Source organism: Kwoniella shandongensis, chromosome 11, assembly GCF_008629635.2.
Source record: "Kwoniella shandongensis chromosome 11, complete sequence".
Lineage (NCBI taxonomy): Eukaryota > Fungi > Basidiomycota > Tremellomycetes > Tremellales > Cryptococcaceae > Kwoniella > Kwoniella shandongensis.
This window is the reverse complement of record NC_089297.1, coordinates 689,915-713,170: the sequence shown is the minus strand read 5'-3', so window position 1 is coordinate 713,170 and position 23,256 is coordinate 689,915. Positions and strand designations below refer to the sequence as shown.

General features: G+C 49.3%; 10 protein-coding genes across 10 annotated transcripts; 5 read left to right on the top strand and 5 right to left on the bottom strand.

Annotated features, from left to right (window-relative positions):
* Positions 1–428: 428 nt before the first annotated feature.
* Positions 429–2,192, top strand: CI109_106131 (uncharacterized protein; the record flags this gene model as incomplete). Its single annotated transcript, XM_032004895.1, has 5 exons — positions 429–508; positions 574–974; positions 1,079–1,587; positions 1,659–2,025; positions 2,098–2,192. The coding sequence occupies 5 exons, from the start codon at positions 429–431 to the stop codon at positions 2,190–2,192; spliced, it is 1,452 nt and encodes a 483-aa protein (XP_031860694.1).
* Positions 2,193–2,686: 494 nt separating this feature from the next.
* Positions 2,687–5,506, bottom strand: CI109_106130 (serine/threonine-protein phosphatase 2B catalytic subunit A1; the record flags this gene model as incomplete). Its single annotated transcript, XM_032004894.1, has 16 exons — positions 2,687–3,064; positions 3,125–3,173; positions 3,225–3,344; positions 3,395–3,485; positions 3,540–3,644; positions 3,694–3,785; positions 3,842–3,970; positions 4,026–4,103; positions 4,156–4,295; positions 4,349–4,494; positions 4,552–4,663; positions 4,718–4,816; positions 4,867–4,892; positions 4,965–5,023; positions 5,072–5,217; positions 5,363–5,506. The coding sequence occupies 16 exons, from the start codon at positions 5,504–5,506 to the stop codon at positions 2,687–2,689; spliced, it is 1,914 nt and encodes a 637-aa protein (XP_031860693.1).
* Positions 5,507–5,916: 410 nt separating this feature from the next.
* On the top strand, positions 5,917–7,273 carry CI109_106129 (uncharacterized protein; the record flags this gene model as incomplete). The annotated part of the gene is made up of 4 exons (XM_032004893.1): positions 5,917–6,350; positions 6,404–6,551; positions 6,636–6,732; positions 6,804–7,273. The coding sequence occupies 4 exons, from the start codon at positions 5,917–5,919 to the stop codon at positions 7,271–7,273; spliced, it is 1,149 nt and encodes a 382-aa protein (XP_031860692.1).
* Positions 7,274–7,303: 30 nt separating this feature from the next.
* On the top strand, positions 7,304–9,130 carry CI109_106128 (uncharacterized protein; the record flags this gene model as incomplete). The annotated part of the gene is made up of 7 exons (XM_032004892.2): positions 7,304–7,310; positions 7,400–7,799; positions 7,886–8,158; positions 8,215–8,323; positions 8,411–8,560; positions 8,649–8,810; positions 8,894–9,130. 7 exons carry the CDS (start codon positions 7,304–7,306, stop codon positions 9,128–9,130), a joined length of 1,338 nt encoding a protein of 445 aa, XP_031860691.2.
* Positions 9,131–9,258: 128 nt separating this feature from the next.
* On the bottom strand, positions 9,259–10,579 carry CI109_106127 (uncharacterized protein; the record flags this gene model as incomplete). The annotated part of the gene is made up of 3 exons (XM_032004891.1): positions 9,259–10,237; positions 10,301–10,440; positions 10,544–10,579. 3 exons carry the CDS (start codon positions 10,577–10,579, stop codon positions 9,259–9,261), a joined length of 1,155 nt encoding a protein of 384 aa, XP_031860690.1.
* A 221-nt stretch (positions 10,580–10,800) lies between these two features.
* CI109_106126 (uncharacterized protein) lies at positions 10,801–11,573 on the top strand (the record flags this gene model as incomplete). The annotated part of the gene is made up of 3 exons (XM_032004890.1): positions 10,801–10,893; positions 11,021–11,170; positions 11,253–11,573. The coding sequence occupies 3 exons, from the start codon at positions 10,801–10,803 to the stop codon at positions 11,571–11,573; spliced, it is 564 nt and encodes a 187-aa protein (XP_031860689.1).
* Positions 11,574–11,964: 391 nt separating this feature from the next.
* On the bottom strand, positions 11,965–13,068 carry CI109_106125 (histone H3; the record flags this gene model as incomplete). The annotated part of the gene is made up of 6 exons (XM_032004889.1): positions 11,965–12,128; positions 12,192–12,268; positions 12,329–12,443; positions 12,507–12,552; positions 12,969–12,979; positions 13,065–13,068. The coding sequence occupies 6 exons, from the start codon at positions 13,066–13,068 to the stop codon at positions 11,965–11,967; spliced, it is 417 nt and encodes a 138-aa protein (XP_031860688.1).
* A 2,722-nt stretch (positions 13,069–15,790) lies between these two features.
* Positions 15,791–19,925, top strand: CI109_106124 (uncharacterized protein; the record flags this gene model as incomplete). Its single annotated transcript, XM_065967775.1, has 15 exons — positions 15,791–16,220; positions 16,358–16,407; positions 16,477–16,543; positions 16,862–17,870; positions 17,935–18,052; positions 18,104–18,312; positions 18,365–18,511; positions 18,565–18,679; positions 18,729–18,814; positions 18,869–18,887; positions 18,943–19,251; positions 19,320–19,442; positions 19,496–19,598; positions 19,668–19,743; positions 19,808–19,925. 15 exons carry the CDS (start codon positions 15,791–15,793, stop codon positions 19,923–19,925), a joined length of 2,979 nt encoding a protein of 992 aa, XP_065823847.1.
* A 451-nt stretch (positions 19,926–20,376) lies between these two features.
* CI109_106123 (uncharacterized protein) lies at positions 20,377–22,258 on the bottom strand (the record flags this gene model as incomplete). The annotated part of the gene is made up of 5 exons (XM_032004887.2): positions 20,377–21,153; positions 21,216–21,345; positions 21,482–21,578; positions 21,747–22,146; positions 22,220–22,258. The coding sequence occupies 5 exons, from the start codon at positions 22,256–22,258 to the stop codon at positions 20,377–20,379; spliced, it is 1,443 nt and encodes a 480-aa protein (XP_031860686.2).
* Positions 22,259–22,426: 168 nt separating this feature from the next.
* Positions 22,427–22,993, bottom strand: CI109_106122 (uncharacterized protein; the record flags this gene model as incomplete). Its single annotated transcript, XM_032004886.1, has 1 exon — positions 22,427–22,993. The coding sequence occupies one exon, from the start codon at positions 22,991–22,993 to the stop codon at positions 22,427–22,429; it is 567 nt and encodes a 188-aa protein (XP_031860685.1).
* Between the last annotated feature and the right edge of the window lie 263 nt (positions 22,994–23,256).

Here is a 23,256-nt window from a genome sequence, read left to right as displayed (position 1 = left end):
CTAATTCAGTGAATGCTGTGAAGCGGTGAAGCGATGCTACTACTACTGCTACCTACGTTGCCAGCTGTTGACAGTGTCACTTGCCGCGTGGTGAAAATAGATCTGGACGGTGGAGTGACGTTGGCTCGGCGACCGCTCTCCCCTTCTGGGAAGTTTCTAATAGGGATACTAATCATGTGCCTGACATTTCTAATCGATTAGAAAAGACGATAATGACGGCGCCCGACTGAGCTTGATCCGGTTACAAACCAGTGGTCGATACCCGACAAGAGTGGTTGGTGTCGGTATCTGGGGGAAAGAACACTAACAGCCTAACTAACCCAATTTCATCTCTTGCTATACGCTATACAAAAACTCTGTCCGTCGTCTATTTTATAGACATCTCTAATTTGGCACAGACAGTCTGGCTAGGGAAGGACAGAGACAAGATGACACCACATGCTCATCCACCGCTCACACCATTTGGATCAGCACTTGCCGGAGCTCTAGGTTCAGTCTTTGCCAACGCGTGAGTCCTGTCTTTGACCATACCAGTCGTGCGACGCTGATTTATCGACTTTGCTTTCAACGTAGCGTTGTGTATCCTCTCGATACGGCCAAGACTCGACTTCAAGCTCTCGAAGATCCACTCGAGGATGATGACGATGACGAAGATGAAGATGACTCTGAGTCAGTATCGTCTCAATCAGACGTAGGGGATCTCGAAGCTGGTCAAGGTCCCGAATCTACCGAAGTGGCATCGAACGAGATCAAAATGTTACAAGGCGACGAGTCGAAGAAGACAACAAAGAAAGGCAAGAAGGATGTCCTACTGGCTCAAGGTCAGAAGCGAATCGATGTGATTCGAGCTTTGTTGGGGAAGCGGTTAAAGAAGTTTGGGGTGATCATGATGTTATTGAGGATATTGCGTACCGAGGGATTGGGAGGGGCTTTCCATGGTTTTGCAGCCAGTATGGTTGGAAGTTTTTCACAGCGTGAGTAATTCATCCATCACAGCTCAAAGGGAATAGGTTGCTCGTGGTATTTGTTTCCGTTCCGTCAAGCACAAGCTGATGTTGTCTGCGTATGGCTTCCGCAGAATTCGCATACTTCTTCTTCCACACCCTCCTTAGAACATCCTACATCCGTCGACTCGCACCGCTCACTTCCTCGTCGTCATCGAAAGGCGCCGCTCCGGTCGCTGCACCCTCACTCTCCACTTCTGCTGAGCTCTTACTCGGCGCATTGGCGGGTGCTTTCGCTCAAATCTTCACGATACCCGTATCCGTCATCGCTACTCGTCAACAGTTATGGGAACCGCCTCATCCCCATCATCACCATCACAAGAAGAACATGCCTGTGGTCGCACCCAGTTTGTTGGACACGGCAAAGGAGATTGTCTCCGAATCTGGGGTGACGGGTCTCTGGACAGGGTTGAGACCCGGTCTAGTGTTGACTGTCAATCCGGCAATTACTTATGGTGTATTTGAGAGGATCAAATCGTGGCGATTGGAAGGGAGTGGACGGAAATTGGGCGTGGCAGAGGCCTTCTGGGTAGGTGTGGGAAGTAAGACGTTGGCAACGGTCGTCACGTATCCTTATATCTTTGTGAGTTTTTGTCTTCGTCTCATCAAGACACAAGAACATCTGAACTGAAACGGTTATCGTGGGGATAATAGGCAAAAGTCAGATTACAAGCCAAAGTTCCTTCTAATCAAACTGGGTTCGGTAACAATGCCCCACCACCTCTTGCAGACTTGACGAAAGATGATTCCGCTCCGTCTTACGCAAGTATAGCCAGCTCTCCACCCGCATTTGGCGCAGCTATCGCTCCCACCTCGGCCTCCACACTGCCTTCTTCCGAACACCCTCAGAAGGGTGAACATCCCCACTTGCCCCGTACCCACTCAGGATTGCATCCTCATCTACCTACTCATCATTATAATGGTGCTTTGGCGCTCTTGAAAGCGGTTTACAAAGAACGTGGGATCGGTGGATTGTATCAGGGTTTGGGAGCACAGATCTTAAAAGCAGTCTTGTGTCAAGGTGTGTTTCTTCGCCTTGTTCTGACGTTCGACGCTACAGATGAAAAGCTGATCTTTCTGCCTTGCGTGCTAGGTATCCTGTTTGTATCGAAAGATCAGTTCGAGTCGTATGCTTGGTTGTTGTTAGTGTTCCTATCACGTCTCCGCGCTCGGATTGCCTTGAAGTGATTGAGAAGGGTTTAGGCTCTATAAAGTATAGCTCCAACATGTATCCGATATGAACGTCAAGGCAGCTATACAACGTACCGTACTCTGACCGGTGCAACAAGAGACACGTATCACCCGCTGCGTCATATATGCATGTGTTCATCGACGTACGTACAAATCAACAGTCCCTCGTCTCGTCACGCTCGCTGGCTCTCTTCGTCGTCTCTCGTCCTTCGTAATAGGGTTTTGGGGTATATGTACACTGATCGAGTCAACAAAAGGTCTATCATAATCTCGATCGGATGAAATATGACTATGGGTTGTAAGTAATGGGAAGGGTAGAGCGTGGAAATATTTGGGGAATAGTACAGAAGTGAAACATATGGAAGAAAAGAGAAAGCAAAGTGTCGTTGTATCGATTTTGGTTGGATTGGGCTATCTTCAGTCGTAAGCGGTCGTAGGTTAGGTTGAATACAGTGCAAATAGCAAAGCGTGTCGATGGCGGTCCGCGTCGCTTATGCGAGCCCATCTCCAGGCTTTGTCCTTGTCGGACTCGATATCACCTCCGCCAGTCTTTCCAACTGTTGGCCATCGCCTCTTGCGTCTTTCCCATCCACAACATTTCTGATCAGCTCTATCGTGTCGCCCAACGATCGACGTCGGGTCGAGGGACTGGTACCGGTCGTTCCGAGACTGGTCTGTCGAGCATGGCCTCGTCGCCAAGTCATACCCGGTCCGCCAGGAGGTGTACCTGGAGTACCTGGAGAACCGGGACTCATACTGTGTCCACTGATAGAAGCGGGTATCTTTGGCGAGTCCATGAGAGGCGAGACTGGTTCGTCCGGAGTGTGAGGACCAGATGGAGAAGGTGAGGCAGGGCTGTCTTCGTCGGGCTAATTCATCGAGGTCAGCTTTGACTTCCCAGATCGTTCGGGACCATGATGGATACTCACGTCGATAATGTCTGGAGGCAATCGCTCGTTCTCGATATCGCTCTTTCGCCTGTTTAACTTGTCAGTCCTACTCAAAAGACGCACAGCATTGATCACTCACGCATCGTCGAAGCCTTGGATCGCCTCCTTAATACCTTCGGCACCCGACGCTAACATACCAGCTGGCAAGTTGTTGGTACCGTGCAGACTCTTGAGTTCTGAGACTCGCTCCGATTCCTCTCTGAAGCTGAAATGAGCTTCTGTGTTGTGACTGATAAAGCCCTCACTTACCGCAGGAGGGAAAACACCCTCGACATCCTTCCGACAGCCAAGATCTTGTTCTTGATGACCTGCCGTCTTTCCGCGGCGGATTCCTCGACAGCTAGAGAACAGTCAGTCAGTCCGATTGATATTGAAACACAAGGAGGGCACTCACCTTCCTCTGGCGTCTCTGGTGTAATGGCCATAGGTGTCTCTTCCTCCTCTTCCTCGAGTTCCTCCTTGGTACAACAGTTGAGGATGGCGATGAGCATGTCGGTGACTGTGAGCGAAGTTAGCTCGATTATTACTCATGATTGTGAAAAGCTTACTCTTCTCGCCTACGAATGGCAAACTCCAAGTGAAGACGTCCATGAAGTTGGGCAACCAGTAAGGGTGTGGAGTGCAGTTGAATTGTCGGATGCTACATCAACCGTTAGCCTGGATCAACATTGGCGAGGCGAATCTTGATCCACTCACTTCATCACATTTGACTCGTACTTAAGTACAGCAGCCTTGTTGGAGTAGACATCGAGGTAGTTGGGAGCTGAGAAGATGGTCATAACGGAGGGGAAACCGGTAGTCTTGGTCTTTCGGTACATTCGATAACTGCACAGTTAAGTCAGCTGCGGCTCTCGGAACGAGGAAATCCGGTCTCACTCACCCTGCATCTTGCGCTTCATGTGCTCGGATAATCGATAGCAAGTTGTTTCGCTCCAAGAATTGGCACGCAGCGTTATAGCTAATTGCTCTGTCAGCCGGACAAGCTATATTTCGCGCACAAAACTACCCACGTGAAGAAATAACTGCAACCTCGAACATGGTTATGCAGGAATGTCTCGTTGGTCTTCTCTGAACCGAAATCTTCCAACGGGTCAGCCCAGAGGATGTCGCACATAAGACCTTGAGTAGGAGGTTCTCTGAATCGGTTGATCTGTCGGATTACGTTAGCCAGTTTCCCTCATTGGGGAGGGACTAAAAACGCACTGATCGCAAGTCGTCCAACGTGTGAAGCTCAGGTGACAGTCCACCGTGAATACATAAGAACTGTTTGTTCATGATGGCGGCAAGGGGGAGGTTGCAGAAGCTGTCCATACAAGCATTGTAGATGGTTTCGGAGTATTTGTGTTTGCCTACATCAGTCGCGGTGTCAGCTGGAGCCATAACGAGATGTCTGAAGTTTAGCTCACATTCAAGCTTGAAGGTGAAGTAATCGGTCAAGTGTCGACACTCGTGATTGCCTCGAAGAAGGAACAAAGTGTCGGGATACCACATCTTGAGCGACCACAAATACAGCACACACTGAAGGAGAAGCAGTCAGACAAACGCAACGATCGCTTGAGGAACGGAGCGCACCTCGATAGAGAAGTATCCTCGGTCAACGTAGTCTCCCAAAAAGAGATATCTTGTCTCGGCAGGGTTACCTCCGACTTCAAACAGTTTCATAAGATCGTACTAAGGTGGAGTCAGCCAGAGGCAACGTTGTCCCGATTATTGACACTCACATATTGACCATGGATATCACCACACACTATTCGACAGAGGTACAGCAACACTGTCAGCAGGATTTCCACGAATATATTGCCTGGACGCGATGACCTACCAGTGATGGGTGCATCGACCTCGAGCAGATTAGGCTCTGATCGCAGGATCTCTCCTCCCCTGGAGCAACGTCAGCACTTGTGAAATCACCTGGGTGGCCCAGCTCACTTCTCTAGGATATACAAGGCTTGCTCCTCCGTCAATCGTCCTTCTCGGTAGAAATGGTTCTTTAGGAAAGCGATGTCGGGCTTGGTCTTGTCGGTCTTGGAGAAGAATTGTTCATCGGTGGGGAGGTACATTGCAGGGGCTTGGACCTGAGATATGACTGTCAGTTCCATTGTTCAAAATACCAATAGTCCCTCGGCGTGGACGTCGAGACCCCTCTCCAATCAAATCGAAATCATCGCCTCTTTCACCCCTACTCGCCACTGAGCTTTGAAAAGAAGATGGCAAACTCACATCTTTCACGACTCTCTCTGTCGTACTGACGACATCGCCGTTCTCCAGCTGATGTTGAGTGAAATCGATCTCGGGTATGACGAGATTTGACCTGTTGTTAATGGCCGCGATGGCGTTGGCGGTCTGGGTGTGAGGGGAGGCCATGGCGCGTGAGTTTTAGACGAGCCTGGTGAGGTGTGCGTATCGTAAGGAGAGGTTGATGAGGGGATGTAAGACTGGTCACGTAGTTGATTCTGTCTTGATCACCTCGCTCTGTGGATCTGTGATATGAGGTAGAGAGGTGGGGGAGTGTGAATGGATAGAGTAGTATGTAAAAAGATGGCTTTAGAGAGGTGAGCTGTAATGAGTGCAGTGAGTGCAGTGAATGAGCGAGTGTGTGTGGTGGGGCCCTGTGGTAGATGAGACGCGCCTCAAACCATAATGACGACATAACACCGACAATCACCGTCGTCTACTGCCTCCTACCCACTATCACTATCAATGCATATCATCATGTCCTTGCTTTCATTCACTTGCTCAACCTCTACACAAGCTCAATAACAACACCACACAACATGCCGACAGTTGAAGATTACTTTGACGATGACACCGACCTCCCTCTCCCCTCTTCCTCCTCCAAAACCCTTCCTCATCTAGGCGAACGAGGTGCCCTTCTCGAAGAGATCACTTCTGAGGATGAAGTCGACATGGATATGGACTATAACCGACTCGCCGAACAATCAAGAGGTGTATTCGGCGAAAATGCCAAAGCTCCACCACCTTCTTCTTCCAACAACAAGGGGAAACTTGCCGTGCGAGATGACTCCGGAGAACTCAGACCGACTGGGCCGGGTGGTGCAGGTGGACCCAATATCAATCCAAACACACCAATGGGCGGATTCATGGGAGATATGATGAAGTTGCAAGCTGCGGAGGATGAACGGATGGAAAAGCTGAAGAAGCAATTTGGCAACGCGAGCGTAGCGGGCGATCCTAGTGTCTACAAAGGGTTAGTCGGCTAGACTGGCCTCGACCCAAGAGACGAAGCTGACTTGACGTTAGCTGGAACACTGTCTACCCTCTGTACTTTGACGCAAAGGTCTCGATCAACGAAGGCAGACGAGTTCCCCGAAAGTCCGCTTTGTGGTGGCCTCAGGCGCAACAGATTGCCCAGGCGTGTAGAAGTCTCGGTTTACCTAGTGTCCTCGAGGTGAGTTAAAAGCACACGTCCCGCTAATTACCCTCTCCTACGAACTGCTTATTCAAGGGACAAATGCTGATTGTGCCTTCTCAGCCTGATAGAGTACATCCCGCCGATTGGGAGAACCCAGGACGGGTAAAGGTGCAGTTTGAGAAAGAGGGTCGATTATTGAACCCCATCGTCAAGAATCGTGAGCTCCTCTACCACCTCAAATTGGTCTGCATTGGCCCTCAAGCTGAAATCTCAACCCTTGGCCTACAGGTACACAACTGTACAAGCATATTGCTGATCAGATGCGCCAACGATACCCTTCCATCGCTTTCAATCCCTCTACTACACCTTCCAAACGAGCTTCCAAACCCGCTGCCCCCGTCCCCACATCCAACACCACCAAATCAAAATCAGCCAAGTCCAAGGGTTCTTCATCCAAGTCCTCCAAGAAAGCACTTACAAAGGTTTCCACACCTACTCCTCCGCCACCTAGACTTCCTACTCGACCACCTTTGGCTCCCCAGCCCATACCTGTGATTGACGATAGACTGCCCCTCCATTCGCCTGTGATCCCCGCCGGTGTAGCAGTTGCTGCGATCAAGCGAGATAAGGAGAGCGAAAAGGAGGCGAAGAAGAAGGGTGTGGGGATGGGCGGTGGTGGTGGTGGTGCAATTGAAGACGGAGAGAAGAAGGAGAAGCAGCCGAAGATGAAGAGGGTGGTTGTGAGAGGGAAGAGATAACAGTTGGGAGAAGGGCTTTGTTTTATTGTCATGCATCGTGACCATAGCGCATTCATCGATGTACGACTAGGCTGCACTTGACCTGTTTTCAGCTCTACTGATGCGCTGAGTGTTGCTTCTGACCAGATGTAGTGGATAAGGTCGAAGCAGCAGCAATCATGCGACAATGCGTCTACCGTGAGAAAGTTGTTCTATCACCGGTGACTTACGGTCCTGCAACTGGACAACTTTCAGAAATCAACTTGGTCCTCCTGCTCTCCTTCTCTGTTTCTGTACACTGCGACATCGCCTATCATCATCCTACGCAGCGAGGATCAACGGACAGGATGTCCACCCCTACTCCCTTTCCTGGTACGACCAGACCTCCGCCTGCTTCCGCCCCTACTCCAGCTCAAGCTGTAGCACGATCACCGCCCTCTCCACCTTTCTCACTTGACTCAACGAAACATACGAGCGCAATCAAGATTGGGCCATGGAGGATAGAAGCGACAAAGCGACCGATACTGAATGGGAAAGAGATCGATGCGTGAGTGTATCCTCAACTTGCACATCAATACTGTATGACAAGGGAAGAATAGTTGCATGCTGACCAGAACACATTGATCTACTTAGTGCCGAGAAATCACTGCTTCTCCCCCTACCAGAGATGACATTTGGTAACAACTCCTTATCACTAACTTACGACCCCTCTTCGTCCTCATCTTCTATATCTGGCTCAAGCTCGACTTATCAAGCTCAACAGGTGGACGAGAACAGCGGAGAGAAGGTAGAAATCCGTTTTGACACGCTGGACGCACTTGCAGGTGTAGCGGTCGGAGAGGGATGGGAAGAAAGAGTTGGAGGAGGAGTACTCGTCAGTATGGCTGAGAAGTGGGGAAAGAGCAGGTCAGTCTCATTGTGCGTAACATGACGAGATCGATGATGCTGACGTGAGGCAACAGATCATCACCCAATTCGATGTTGACAGATACACCATTACCGTCCAAACCTGTCAAACCGCACGATTGGACTTATTCCACTTGCTACGCAGGCTCGATAGCTGGACCTTCTGTAAGCGTCGTTGCACTCCTTCGCTATCCTCTTCGTCCCCTTATAGGGGAATAGAGAGGGTTCACTGACGTATGAAACATTGTGTAGACATTCAAACCCTCTCCTACTCACTCTCTGCCACTTGCGCTGCTAGCTCGACAAGATCCGAATCTCGACAGAATACTGTTCTATGACGACGTACCGCTGTTCGAAGATGAGCTACACGATAATGGCGAGTCTATTTTGAACGTTCGGATCGTAAGTTATCGCTTCGTTGCATACGTAAATGACAACCTGATCACATAAATTGGGCTGATGAAAACAATACCTGCCTGTTCACGAATAGCGAGTAATGCCGCATTGTTTCTTCATCCTTGCTAGACTGTTTGTTCGAGTCGACGACGTGCTATTTAGAATACACGATGTGAGAGTGTATCATGCCTTTGGTAGCGACGAGATTGTGCGAGAGATTTCTGGGATGGAAGCGAGTTACGAGGAGATTAAAAGGGTGAGTGGTCTAGATCAACATCCTTCTCCTGAGAGCAAAATCTCGTACGAAAACCGAGTACTAATTGCATTACAATCTTACAGCACCTCGAGAAGCCTTCCGACTTGTCTCCATTGACATCGCCAAATTGGGTATATGGCGTCATGTCCTCTATAAACGATCTGCCAGCTCGACCAGATCTGATACATCGATCATCATCTTCTTCGAGAGGTGGGAAACCGTGGCCTGGACTTGGCAGGAGGGTGGAAGTGCTACGTCTGCCTCGTCCGAGAGAAGGCGTGGAAGGGGCGACAGATGGTCTGGGAAAGATCACCATTTAGAGTGTAAGCGAAGGGACTAGAAGCCATCTGAAGCGGAACCGGTAGCAGGCAGGCCACTTCGAGCAGAGCCTATTAACATCATCTGAACAATAGTGATGTACAACATGCATTTTGCATCTATGCGACTCCTATGACTCCGCATCCACCAAGTTCCTCAGAGCACGAATCTCCTCAAAGGACGATTTACAACATCCACCTACAATCACTCCTCCCCACAACTTCTCCCCGTTTCGTGTCGTAGCAGACTCCAAGTCCTTCGCTATAGTATACACCTGTTTAGCCCAAGCTTCTGGACCACCTGAACTTGGTGGAGTAGACCAAGTCCGAGTAATCGTATCGTATACTTGACCTCCGTCTGGATACAAGACGAAGTACGGCCGTCTTTCGTGCTCGAGTGCGGCCGTCGCACGAAAGGCCGAAGTGAATGCCTCTGTGAGAGAAGGGAGGTATGAAGGGTTGGCACAATTTATACCAATACCATGGGGGATCGCACCATCGCCTTCTATGAAAGCTGATAAGACTTGTTGGATTGAAGCGTGGTCCTGACCGTTTTTGATGAGTTGGGGATGTTGACCCGAAGGGAAAGGCGATGTGATCCAGAATTTCTTCTCCCACCAATGATCGTCCCCCGCATACTCCTTTGCTAACTCCACATTGAGCACGCCCATCGCTCTTCTGATAGCTTTTACTTCGTGAAGGACAGGGACGGTCTCGAACGCAATCCAATCTACTTGCTTCCAAGTCTCGAGGTCCGAGGCGAACACGCGTAATTTGTCAAGATGGAATTGAGCAAGTGCTTCGACGGCGACCTCTTCCTCTTGCGTGATGGCTCCAGCTGCGGTGGACGAGTCGCCCGTTAGGTTTGACGGTGAAGGGAACGCGTTGGTAGATGTGGAAGGACCATAAGGCGGAGGATAGATTCCACCATATTCTTGTCCTGGTGATAGAGTTGATCCAAAAGGTCCAAATGATAATGCGATCTTCCCTTTAGCCCTCCCCTTGCCATTGGCAGAATGGGCGACGTTGACTCCTTTTCGTAAGATCTGGGCAGCTGTCTCCGATGAACATGACAAGTGTTGGGTGAGATTGGAAGGAGTGAGTTGGTATCTACATAAAAAAGGATAGTTATGGGTCAGCTCGAGGTGAAGGCTCATGAGGTGTCGCACTCACGTCGCGGTCTCAATGATATCAGCTCCTGACTGCAAATACCGCTCATGAATCCCTTCAATCGCACCAGGATTGGACGATAAGAGCTCTGAGCCCCAGAGCGGAGTGTTGACGTCGTATCCTAGCGTCTCGAGTGTCGTTCCCTATTCAAAGGCCGCCAGACTTGACTTTAGCTTTGCCATAGCTTTCGAAGTTGACTGGCACACCCTCCGAGTCACAGCGAGACGACGCAAGGGAGACACATACCATACCGCCATCAAGAACCAGAATCCGGTCTCCCATCTTGTCCAACTTGATGTGCCTTTCGTGGAGAGATGATCGTGAAGGAGGAAGTTGGAAGGCAGATCAATTGACTGTAGTTAGTCGCCAAGCGACTTTTACCCGAATTTCGGATCCACCTCCACCTCATGCAGAGTAAGACATTAGATGCGCCGGTACACAACGTCCTTTCCTCTCGTACAAACAATACGTTACGCTTTTAACATACGTCAAGCTCGCACAAGATGGCATCGCCAGACCCTTCAATATCAGATGGACTAGAACTGGAATCTCTCGACGCGGATTCTCTATTCGCAGCTTTGACAAACGTCGAAAAGGTGAGCAACTTGCTGTGCCAGTGGGCTCAATCCATTCCACCCAGTCCCCAAATCCTGCCAAGATGAAACGCAAATCCGTTTCTCTGCCCGCATACTGACATTGTCCTTCCCTATGGGTGATGTGTAGGCCGTACCTGAGCTGCTGCTCTGCGTCAAACCGATACTGTCACATCTTGTCTCGCCATCGAGTTCTAGTGGTAGTGGTTCAAAGATGGACGAAGAGCAAAGTGGGATATCAGCTCGTGAGAGCGTAGAGCGATATATGAGCTTATTAGACGTGAGCATTACGTCGTAGAGATCCATCTCTCAACCGATCGAGCGCTAATATATACCTCGTTCCCTCTTATTTTCGTTCGCAGAAAATCCAATACGTACTTCGTCAAACGGTCTACTACCTTCGAGAAACACGATCATCTCCTCAAACGCTCCGACCACCACCTATCAATTCTATTCCTACCCCTTTCGCATCGACTTTACCACGTTCTTCTGGATCTGGTGAGATCGAGCATGGAGCTGAGCTGGGATTGTATGCTAGTAGGATTGAGGCGAGGACGTTGAGGGATATGAAGGATGCGCTGGTGGCGCTGCGTGGGACTGGCGATAATCATCATCACGATGGTACCAAGGAACAAGCAGATGGGTTGCAGTCAGACGAAGGGGAAGTGGGGCTAGTCCCATGAGCATGGGTGTCTGAGAATCGAAACGAGCTTTATGACCTTTATGACACATGCAACTTTGTATATATGGACTACTACATAAGACTGCCAGAGTCCAGATCATCGTTCTGTGTGACTGGCAACTACCGAGTCAATGCCCATACCAATGTAATGTACAAGTCACATATACATGTCACGACTAGGCTATTATCTACCGTTACGCAGAGATTCGCTCAAGCGTTTCGACAAAAAAGGGGGTTTATACAGCGAAAAACGAAGTTGAGCAACAAAGTGCAGACAAGCGGCGACGAAACGATCCGCAAAGAAAGGAAAACAAAGCAAAGGGTTTCACCAAACTATCCTCAAATAACAAAGGTTGGCGGATCTTGTTGTGAAATAATCAGAAGCGATACGCTTAGGACCTCTCGCCTCGGAGTCGTCGAGCGAGCTGGAGATCCTTGGGCTGGATGGTGACTCGCTTGGCGTGAATCGCGGCCAAGTTGGTGTCCTCAAAGAGGGAGACGAGGTAGGCCTCGGAAGCCTCCTGGAGGGCGCCGATAGCGGACGACTGGAATCGGACTGCGCAAAACGGGGATATGTCAGTACAATCACACAGATGATAGCAGGTAAGGGTATACTCACGATCAGTCTTGAAGTCCTGAGCGATTTCACGGACGAGTCGCTGGAAGGGGAGCTTTCGGATGAGGAGCTCAGTGGACCTAAAATAAGGAATCAGTTAGCATGAATGATACAAGGAAGGAGTAACACAGCCCACTCACTTCTGGTATCGTCGAATCTCTCGAAGAGCAACGGTACCGGGCCTGTACCTGTGGGGCTTCTTGACACCACCAGAGACTTGGGAAGGTGCTTGCTTTCGGGCAGCCTTGGTAGCGACTAACGGGGAAGACACTTAGTCAGCGACTGAACCACCATTTATAGTAAATCGAGTAAACTCACGCTGCTTCCTAGGGGCCTTTCCTCCGGTGGACTTTCGGGCGGTTTGCTATTTAATGGAGTCAGATTTGTGCTCGTGCATGACGTCGACGATCGATCGAGATGTGATGCGCAAAGACAGCAAAGCGATGGAAGGAAAGCGATGCAAGCGAAGTTACAATGGATGTGGAAAGGGAGGAAGGATTGTCAAGTGAAGCGAAATGTGAGTGGCGAGCCAAACAACGTTGACTCCTGTGACGACGCCGCATGCACCCCAAGCAAGACGTGGTGCAAGCACGATCACGAAGGGAGTGCATAGGAGGATGGGTTGTGGATGATGGATGACTTGATGAGGTAGTGATGAATGTTGAAAAGCGATAGAGGATAGTGAGGGGAATATGCATCAAAAGGGGGGTGGTATCTCCACTTCCTCTTTCCACGCTTTCCTCCACCCATCAAAACAAGTCATCATATCACTCTACTCACCTTTGTTCGGGCTATTCATCGATGCATGCATTCCAAACGTCAGCGAGTGCACTCATAGCATATGCATGCATACATGAGAAGAGGAGGTCGACTTACCCATTGTGATGTACTAGCGTTGAGTTGTTTGTTTGTCGGATATGGATGTCGATGATGTGATGTGAATGTAGAGTGTTGAGATGAGAATTGCGATTTGACGGTGGGAAGTGGGAAAGAAAAAGGGGTGACTTTGTATCTCGTCGCTATGGGTATATGTGACAACTTGTGTCGTGATACACATCATGGTTGACGCAACCCGTCTCCCTTCTCCCTTCTCTTTCCCCCCCACACAATAGAACAACACACAAGTGGTGCATCACGAGTACGATTATTCGGCGTTACGGTGTTTTGTGAGCTGTGTCACTCGCACTTGGTTCCGTCGCGCGTCTGGAATGAAAACGAACCGGACCGTTTTCGAGCTCAAAGCGTGAACATGGAGTGGGAGTGAGGCATAGTCGTCCGGAAAGGTGTGGAGGGGTAGGGTGGTTCGTCTTTCAATCTGTCACAGTCACCTCAATATGCCCGTTACACAATTCGCTCGTTCACACGATGAAGTCTAGACTCGTAGGTATCGCCTGGTACATGTCTGAGGGATCTATGATAGTGCATGCATGAGTGATGAGCATGACGCTTCAAAACCACCGATTTCAGATCAGTTTCAGAAAACGCCACAAACAAAGACTGGGTGTTCTCAGGTTACAATACTGAGCGGTATTCCGATCTGATAACGAGAACCCATCTTACCTGCTGGAGTGAAATCAGCATATCGGCCAGTATCGTTGTGATAACATGTAGATGCCATAGTCATCGAAAGGTCGTGATTTTGAGCTGCCCACAATGCGTTGCCTCATTGCGAGCCAGGGGTGTGGTCCTGGTAGCAAGTGGCGGAGCTATCTTTACCGAGATATGCGTCTCTCCTCTCTTCCACATATTCGAACAAGCTAGTCGTCTGATTCCACCAAAGGACTGGCGCATAGGGATTGGTCCACAGTGTTTGCACATGAAAGGGATGATCCAAACGAGTTTTGTGACTCGAGACGACCAAATGCGGATCAACACAATATATTGAACCAAAAAGCATTGGCAAAAAACCCTGTCCGCGTAGCACAGTGGTAGTGCGCTTGACTACGAGTCTCAGAGTTCTTGCTCTGGAACCTTGTCATCAAGAGGTCGTGGTTTCGAGCACCACCGTGGATTGACCTTTTTGTTTTTTGACTGGACCTTGTCACCTTGTCACCTTGTCACACCGCATCGACTGTCGCGCGAGTCGCGCAGAAAGGAGTGTTTTTAGATGAGCGGGGAGGTGCACCAGGGAAGTGCCATATTTGGTCCCGCTTGCTGTCTGTACGCCAAGCACGCGCCACACACTCGGGCCCTCTACACATGATGAAGAGGTCCCTGCCACTGCACTTGTTGGTGACAGACTGCTTGGGGGGGATGCCCCTCCGGCCCGTTTACCTTCGGCTGGACTGCTGGTCGGTGATCCCTTCAAGCCGAGCTACAGACAATCGAACGCCACCATGCGATCGATTCGAGGTCCGCCCGGACATCCGGCTTTCAGATTACACAGCAAAGGGACCTGTGCGCATGCCAAGGGTTCTTACATGCTTACAAAGTGGCCGAAGGTCACTCTGATTCTCCCACGCCTCGGAAATCCGTTCTCAACCTGTGAGTTCTGTTGATCACAAGAAGGAATAACAGGTCAAGATCGAACGACTTCGCTTTGCATCAGCAGTCGGCCCGGAATGTGACCCTTTTTGAGGGATACTATCTGTCGATGGAAAGAAAGAGAAAAAGGTTTGTCCTGCCACAACAATCGGGCCCGAGACGGACAGACAGATATAGAACCAAATTGTCAATCATAATCCGAAGAGATCTGAGTCCAGATCATTTCCCGGCGGATATGCAAAAGTCAGCGAAGGCAGAAACCAAAAACCTTGATTTGTGTTTGCTGCGGAATAGGTAAGTATTAATCCTGCAGGAAATGGGAAATCAAAGTATCGCGGGGGGGCGCACGTACGGTACCGATTGCAGTCACCGATCCACTATTAGGCATTAGGCACATTTACTTTCACTATGCATGTGCATCCAAACGATTGGAAATGTCTCAATGAAATCACCCAAAAGAATATTAACCTTAATCCAGGTAGTTAAAAGATGCTGCATACATACGTATGTTCGCTCTTTCGGCCCACTTCCGAGCCATCCGGATTCTATTGTGGAAAGAGTTAGACTGCTGTTCTCTCTCTGTGTCCTTCTGGCGAAGTTACGTTTTAAGGGAATCTTAGTGTATGTTATCGTTGCCCCGCACCTATAATGAAATTGAACCCCAGTTTATCTGTTGCATCGATTGCAGCATTGCAGCTTCAAATGAGCGAAAGGAACAAGTCGGACCGGGCTTGCCTTGCTGCACTCTACCTACCATCATGCATAACGTTTTGGTGGATTGCAGAGATCAACGTACGATTGTGTAACGAGAAGGGAAGCAGGATCGGCGGCCGGACATTTTCGTACAGTGGATGCCGGTGCGAGCGAGTAAAGTGACAATAATGAACAAAAGGTCCAGATGTAAAAAGAACGTAATTTTACAATCACATGCCCAAACCTACCAACATTTTCCCCTGGTTCATGTCCAAAAGACACAATCCACCCTTTTGACTTCTTCATACATCGTCGCTTGGACATACACAATTACAGCGGCTGTTACAATCTCGAACTGAAGCGAAGCGCGTGACAGATTGGGTCTAATCTGTCGTCATCGCAGATCGCCGTTATCAAACTCAGTCATGCAACAGCAGAACGATTGGCAACAACAACAACAACAACGACGAAGTCAATCGGCATCAGTACCACCACCACCACAATCATCAAACGACGATCCTCAGACCTGGTACACAACTGGTTTCAACCCAGGTTGGCAGCAGGATCAAACGAACATACCTTTGTCCCATCAATCTCGAGCTTCAAGCTCCAACCCGAATGTCATTCAACCTCCTCCACAAGCCTCCCCTTACTTGCAACATCATCAAGCGGGAACCTTGAGACATGCGTCTTCAAATCAGAGCAGTCTAGGCGGGAGCAGCTCCACGCTTGCAGGAGGAGGATATGATTCGGACGATCCGAGCTCCAACCCATATACTCAGGAAGACCTTGGGGGAAGGAAGCCTTCAACTTCGAGTTTGCTGTTTAACGGTGGAATGGATGGAGCTGGGCAAAGTGAGCTAAATATCAATCTTGGTTCGCTTTGATCTTTGAGCGTGATGCTGACATGACAACAGTGGACTCCAATATCCCGCCGGCCGAAGCGTGAGAGCTCCTTATTCGCTTGTAATGAAACTATCTGACTTCTGCAGCAGCCCACAAGGAGTTGATGGAGGGTACACCTCATTTCGCCATCCCTCTTGTGAGTTGGCATGATCGTCTATGCGTCCATCCCAAGGATAGTACTCATGTCCAATTATCTCGACTTCAGTCTCCAATGTCAATCTGGCGTCCGCAGAACACATCGCTCCATCCGGAACTTCCCTGCGAAGAGGAATGTGAGTCTCCATATGACACTCCAGCCCAACGCACATACTAATGCACCGGCAATCAGGGCTTGCAAATTTTGTCGTCGAAGAAAGCTTGTGAGCTGTTCATCCTCTCTCCATCCACCATCGTCAGCTCGCTAACGCTTCACAGCGTTGTTCTGGCGAGCGACCGGCTTGTAGCAGTTGTGTAAAATACAAGCAAGACTGCGAGTATCAACCGCCAGTAAGGGCGGCAAAGATCCATGCTTTAGAGAACCAGATAGGTGAGACACACTACTATACCAATGGCCTGCCGCTCTTACCATTGTTTTCTTACCATTGTTTCAGCAGAATTGTCCGACTTCGTCCATCAAGGTGCAGAACCTGGTGTCCCTTCTGCATTCAGCTCGCAGCCATTGGCATACGATGTGTCGAACAATCAAATCAATTATGGCGACTATTCATATCCGACCAATGTACCGCATCCAAACCCAAACTCGTTATATACACTGTCAAATAACGTGTTATGGAACGATGTCGACCCAAGTTTGCGCCAGATCCCTTTCCCTGCAGCAAGCAATTTTCCAGTCCTCTCTAGTCAGGCGGAGTATAACCCCTACCCTGGAGATATCAACCAACCTTTATTGAACAGTTATGTCAGTCCACACGAACCTACGGGTGCTACATTCCAGCAGTTTGGCGAACCTGGAACATACCTTGGGCTTTCCAATGACCCATCACCATCTATCCATCACTCAACGCTGCCTCCCCAAGCCGCGCAATTCAACCCTGTTTTGGGAGGTGACTTCCCCTCCGTTTCACCTGCCGTCATACCTTACGATGCGCTTGGACTGCAATCTGGCGTCGCGCCCATGACTCTGCCTAATTCGACACCCACACCTTATCCTTTTCCGCACGAACACAATCAACCCACACCGACCATGCCTTTGCAGGCACAGCTCACACATATTTCTTCCTCCGCAGCGTCAACGTCACCGAAGCCGTCCAATCCGCCGACTGGGGCATCTTCCACACCGTCGGGTAGTACTCCTGGCTCCACTTCACAACTTCCCCCTATGTTTATTGAGGCTGCTGCCCTTCGATATACGTCGGACATCGAGTCAAGCGACCCGGTTGACGGATTGACAGAGCGGCTTGGAGAATTCCTTTTTAGTCCTCAAGGAACCGCAGCTTCACCAGCTGACGAAGGAGAATGGAAGAAAAAGAGGCGCACCGCAAAGGAGAATGCTCAGTGGACTTCTGGGGGAAGGGTCACGAGCGATATTGCGAATCGATCAACCGTGTTCCAGAGTCGCGTAGAATCGGATGGACTGAGAGACGATCACAGAAATCTTCTGTGAGTCTCTTTTTGTTGCTATAGCGTCCGTCATTACCAAATTCGATGCTGACGTCGTTATTAGACTCGACTGTTTCTTGGCCCATTGTCGTCTTTTCTTCGAGATGAGCGTTCCGCGCTTCAGATATCGGATGACATTCAATGATCGTCGGCGGCCAAGTCTTGCACTGCTGAATGCCATGGTAAGTATGATGAAGCTATGTCTTAGCATTCGCACTGATGGTCATTTGCAGTATTTGTGGGCAACAAGAATGTCAAACGCTCCCAATGTTTCTGCGATGGAGCACCACTTTTTCTCTGCCGCATGTCGATATCTCGATTCCGCTGGGCCGAATAGCGATCGTTTGATTGATGCGGTACGAGCGGCCATGCTTCTTAGTGCTTACTCGTACACCAACGGCCGACATCATGAGGGGTGGTTGATAGCAGGATTAGCCGTCAGGTAATGTTCGAGCATATCTCGCTGCGACTTTGGAGACTAACCCTTCTTGTAGGCTTGTCTTTTCAACTGGTCTTCACCAAATACATTCTCTCACCTTCAAGCCAAATTCCCCTCCCGAGAATCCTTTCTTGCGTAATCGAAAACATCTTCTTCCTCCACCTGAAGACGCCATCGAGCTCGCCGAGCGTGTTCACGCCTTGTAAGTAATCCGCTGGACAATATCGCGGTGTTTTGCTGATCGACCCTCTTCAGCTGGTGTGTCTATGCTATCGAGAGGTGTGGCGCTCTTGCCACTGGTTTCCCGTCTGCAATCCGGGATGAGGACATCACCACGCCATTTGGTAGACCATTTGATGACATCGCCTCGGTATGTGGTCTCATGGGTGGAAGCAGGCAGCTGACTCGCATATCTGCAGCAATCGGTGACTCAGCATGATGATATCACTATTCGAGATTTATATCGCGGTGTAGCACATCCTCCTCCTGGAGGCGACTCCGCATAGTACGTTCATTCGACTTTCTGAGATTCGAGAGCTGACTGAAGTTCCTCTTGCAGTGTCAGATGGGTGAAAGCTGTGAGCGATAACGATTTGATCCAATTACGAGCGTACGATGCTGATAGTCGTTCAGGTGACACTGCTTGAGCGGGCATCGAAATTAGCGTTCCTCGAACCAGCCGACGATTCCGAATACAGTACGGCCTGGACAGCATACGCGTCTAACCTGAACTCAACGAATGGGCAAAAGCTGATACCGCCGCCGGCGTGGTTAAACCAACCGAAATACCGGAATCCGAAGGACTACAACGAGGTTAAATATGGATTAGAAAAGTTCATGGAGAGTTTGGGCGTGGACGGGATCTCTCCTCTTGAACGACAGGAAAATGCGAATGTAGAGGGTGCAACTCAGCCTGTGATTACGTCGCATACTATTCAGCTTGTGAGTACAAGTCCTGACTCTGTGTAGTCAATGGGTGATCGTTAATTTCGTGCCAATCATCACTCTAGCATCATCAATTCGCTGCGACGGAAATGTTGCTGCACGATGTCAATTCGCCTGACGCGGAGAACACATTAGCACTTATCGGAGCCCGCAAATCTATCGATATATTCCGAAACCTGCCTCCCTTGGTTAGTGTCACTCCAACATAGTTTGACCGCCAGCTGACGGCTTCCTCCTCCAGGCTCCTCATGAGGTCGATGCGCAGAACTCGCTGGTGTGGAGTATGATAGCAAAAGTTGTGATCAAGGAGTTGCACAGATGTGCAAAAATCGGAGATGCCATCGGTAGGTCATCATAGCTCAGTCAGCTTATCGAAGCGTACACAGAAGCTAATGAGGACTATCTTGGCTCAGCATGTCAAACGTTAGAAGCGGATGTTGAGACAATCATAAACGAATTACACCGAGTAGGCACGACAATGCATCTCTCGTAAGTCGCATACCAGATATTTTGACTGAGGAAGGATCGGCGCTGACAGGGGACATGTTTCCAGACGGACGCAAGCAAATACTATGGAAGAGCTCAAAAAAGCCGCTCTGGCACCGCTCAACGGTTCCTCGTCGTCAGATACCTACGCGTACAGTACAGGTGACGATGAGCTGCGACATTAGGCGTAGCTCCGACAGGTGTGGTTCGATTTCGTTCCGTACAGAAAAGTATATCATTTCTCGAATCAACAACTTACTTCTTGGAGGGATCCCCACATGTGATATCACCCTGCATTATATATATTCCTGCTCGATTACTGCTGTACATGTAGACGGCGAAAACGGAAGATGGGATATTGCCGATTGCTTGTCAATACTGCCCATGCATATACTTCACAACCTCGTCGTTTGTTGCCACACATGCGTTTACAAGCCTGCACATAAGCGTTGACCAGAATACAACCTTTTCGGATCAAGTTAGATCCGAACGATTGTTGTTCGCAAACTGTTCTACTGCACCTCGATCAATCGACGGATCGAATGGAGGATAATGGATGACGCTGACTACGTGCTTGTTATTACAACCATTCATACGATATCCATCTATCGCTACATTATGTGCATCTATATAATATTACCCTTTACACACCGGCACATAACCCTTATCCCAACCTACTCCTCCAACTATAGCTAAGACAAACACATGACCCAGAACGACACTTCCACCTACATAAAACCATTTCCACTTCCAACTTTTGATAGTCCTAACTTCTACCACGAAAGTGGATACCGTACTTAGACAACCACAAAATCCATGTTGTATAGCATATAACGCATTACACCTTACGTTCCCACCGGCGGGCCCGCTAGCGGAAGGTCTTCGTTGGGCAGCGTATGATCCGGAGATGAGGAGCGTAGCTATCATGTTTGCTAAAAAGGTGCCGAGTGGGAAACGATCGATATTCCTTTTGTGTACATTCAGTCTTGCGAGGAAGAATCGGAGTATCGCTCCAGGAGGTGAGAGTAAGAGAGGGAATAAGACGGGATGACGCCATTGTGAGTGAGAAGGAGCGAAGTAATACAGGATCAGAATGAGGAGATATGCCAAGAATGCGGTGGAGATGAATATGAGATCGAGGAGTGGTGTAGCTGTTCTCGTAAATGTCCTCAGACCAATACTAGACGATGGAAGGCGAGTGGAATCATTATCCCTACTACTAGAAGTAGATGATGGAGTTGTAGCACTTGTGGTAGTTGGCAAGGTCTTTTCTTCACCTTGGGAATGAGATGCGTCTCGTCGTTGCCAACTACGAGGTAGAGGTGGAAGAACAGATGCGAGATGTTCGCCAAAATGCAGGGAGGCAATGGCAATACCCATGGTTGAAAGGGAATATGCTACGCCATCAACAGTCTGCGAAAGAAGAGTCAGTCCATCAGCATATGGTTGTGATCGGAGAGAAAGGTGAAACTCACGTCGTGTAGACCTTTTCGATTGTAGTTATCGAAATTGCTGAACGCGAGATAACCTTCCAACATCCAGGATGAGAAAGTGGTTACAGATCCAGCGATACCAGTTGTCAAGAAGGTATATATCGGTGGATATCTGTTCGAGACCAATATCAGCAGTGTTCAGCGGATATCATATCGTGGATAAAGGAAGGTAATCGCGATGCGCGACACGGGGTCCACCAACTGGGTATGATGAAGGGCTGTTCATGCTAGATCTCGATCCCACTCACATGCCTATAATCTCGTTCTTCCTCGCGAGGGCGAGTCCCATAATTCCGCTACCTACACCCTGAGACCATGCCAGTGCGAAGATGATCTTGCCGTCGTCTATTTAAAGTACCGAAAACAAAATAAACAGATCAGCATAGTTTCCAGCATATATTACAGTCTTCAGCAGGTGATATGTCGTGACATAGATTTGAGCGACAACGATAGAGCAGTCCAGGCTATCGCTACTGCCTGCCAGCTAACGAGATCGGTAAAGAAACAACCCACATTCTGCCAGTCCCTCTAATCCTAGTCTGATCAGACAACCTATCATACTAGCCAATACCAAACCAGCATAATGAGCTCCCAGTCTCAACTTTGTCACTTCCTCCTTTGGCGGAGGGGCATTATCTTCTGGCGGTGTGGGTGATGGAGATCGCGGAGGACGAAATCGTTCGGGATCTTCGGAGACGGTAGACCGACTGCGCATCCGATCTACTCGATCTGGAGGTGTTGAGGACATGGTAGGTATGGGTTGGTTGTGGAGATGCTGGGAAAGGGTACTGTCGGAAGGGGGAGGATGAGATGTGGGTGTCATCTCGTTGGTAGGTGGTAACTGTGAGCGCGTATGAGACGCATTGGTAGCAGTCGGTGACGATGTCTCAGGGAGGGCGCGAATCAATCCCGGCTTTGGGTTGAAGAAGTGAAAAGAGTTGATAGATGTGATCAAGATGAGCTGCGAAAATATATTTCATACATACCGTATGTTGACGAGTTTGAGGAACCAAAACCGCCGTCATCGTCAGGCACGAGTCAACAGCCAACAATCTATTCCTGGCCGTGAGGTATATTCTGTTCGTCCCGTCCCGTCTATACGGAGACTGTATACAAATTCCAGTCATGCATAAAATACACTTCTCATCTCGACCTCATCACTCACGTACATATATACAGGTGAATGAATCAAGCTACAAAGCACTCCCGATCGGACTTTTCATCTCCAACAATTTCCAACTCTTCCTCGCTTCCTTGTACATCTTTTCCAACCTCTCATCTGCCTCTTTTCCCGGTCTATTCTGATGTTGTTTCACCTCTTTGCCCGCATCCAGACCTACTCCTGCGGTGTAAATGTCGAATCCACCCGATAACATATGAATCGGTTTCCATTCCCACGATCGAACAACTCCTGTTACACCATCTTCAGTGGGACCGTGGGTGTCAAATCCGTATGGTCTATCAGGGGAGAGGAGTCGTTTGGCACAGAATGAAAGGATAGGACTGGGTGTCGCTGGATGAAGTAAGGCGAGATGACCTTTCAATGGTGTATGAAGGGAAAGTTGGAGTGAATCAGCAGGTGGGAGAGTGGGAAGTCGGATCGGTTTCGGCGTACTGGGCTTGATCGGCGAGTCGATTGGAGTGATAACTGCGGATACAGCGTTGGATGTGGGAGTGGGACTGAGAGGTGGGGTAGGTAGCAAAGTCGTCACAATAGATGTCTTGTCAGCGGTGTTGGTTCTAACAGCGGTCGGGTTCATCTTGAATTTTGCTTTCAGGGATCACAAAGTCTGCTTCTCAAGTCAATGAATGTTCAGTACAGTTTGACAAAGAGAGTGAACCATCAGTACTGCGAGAGTCAGCGGTCCCAGCAGTCTATATAGCATCCATCACGCTTTATGAGTAGCTCATTACCCATCCTTTCATCTCTACTCGCCTCTTACATGTCTTGCTGCACCTCCTTACAATCATCTGCATATCCTTTCTGCGAATCGTCCTTTCTACTTATATTTCTCTTACATAC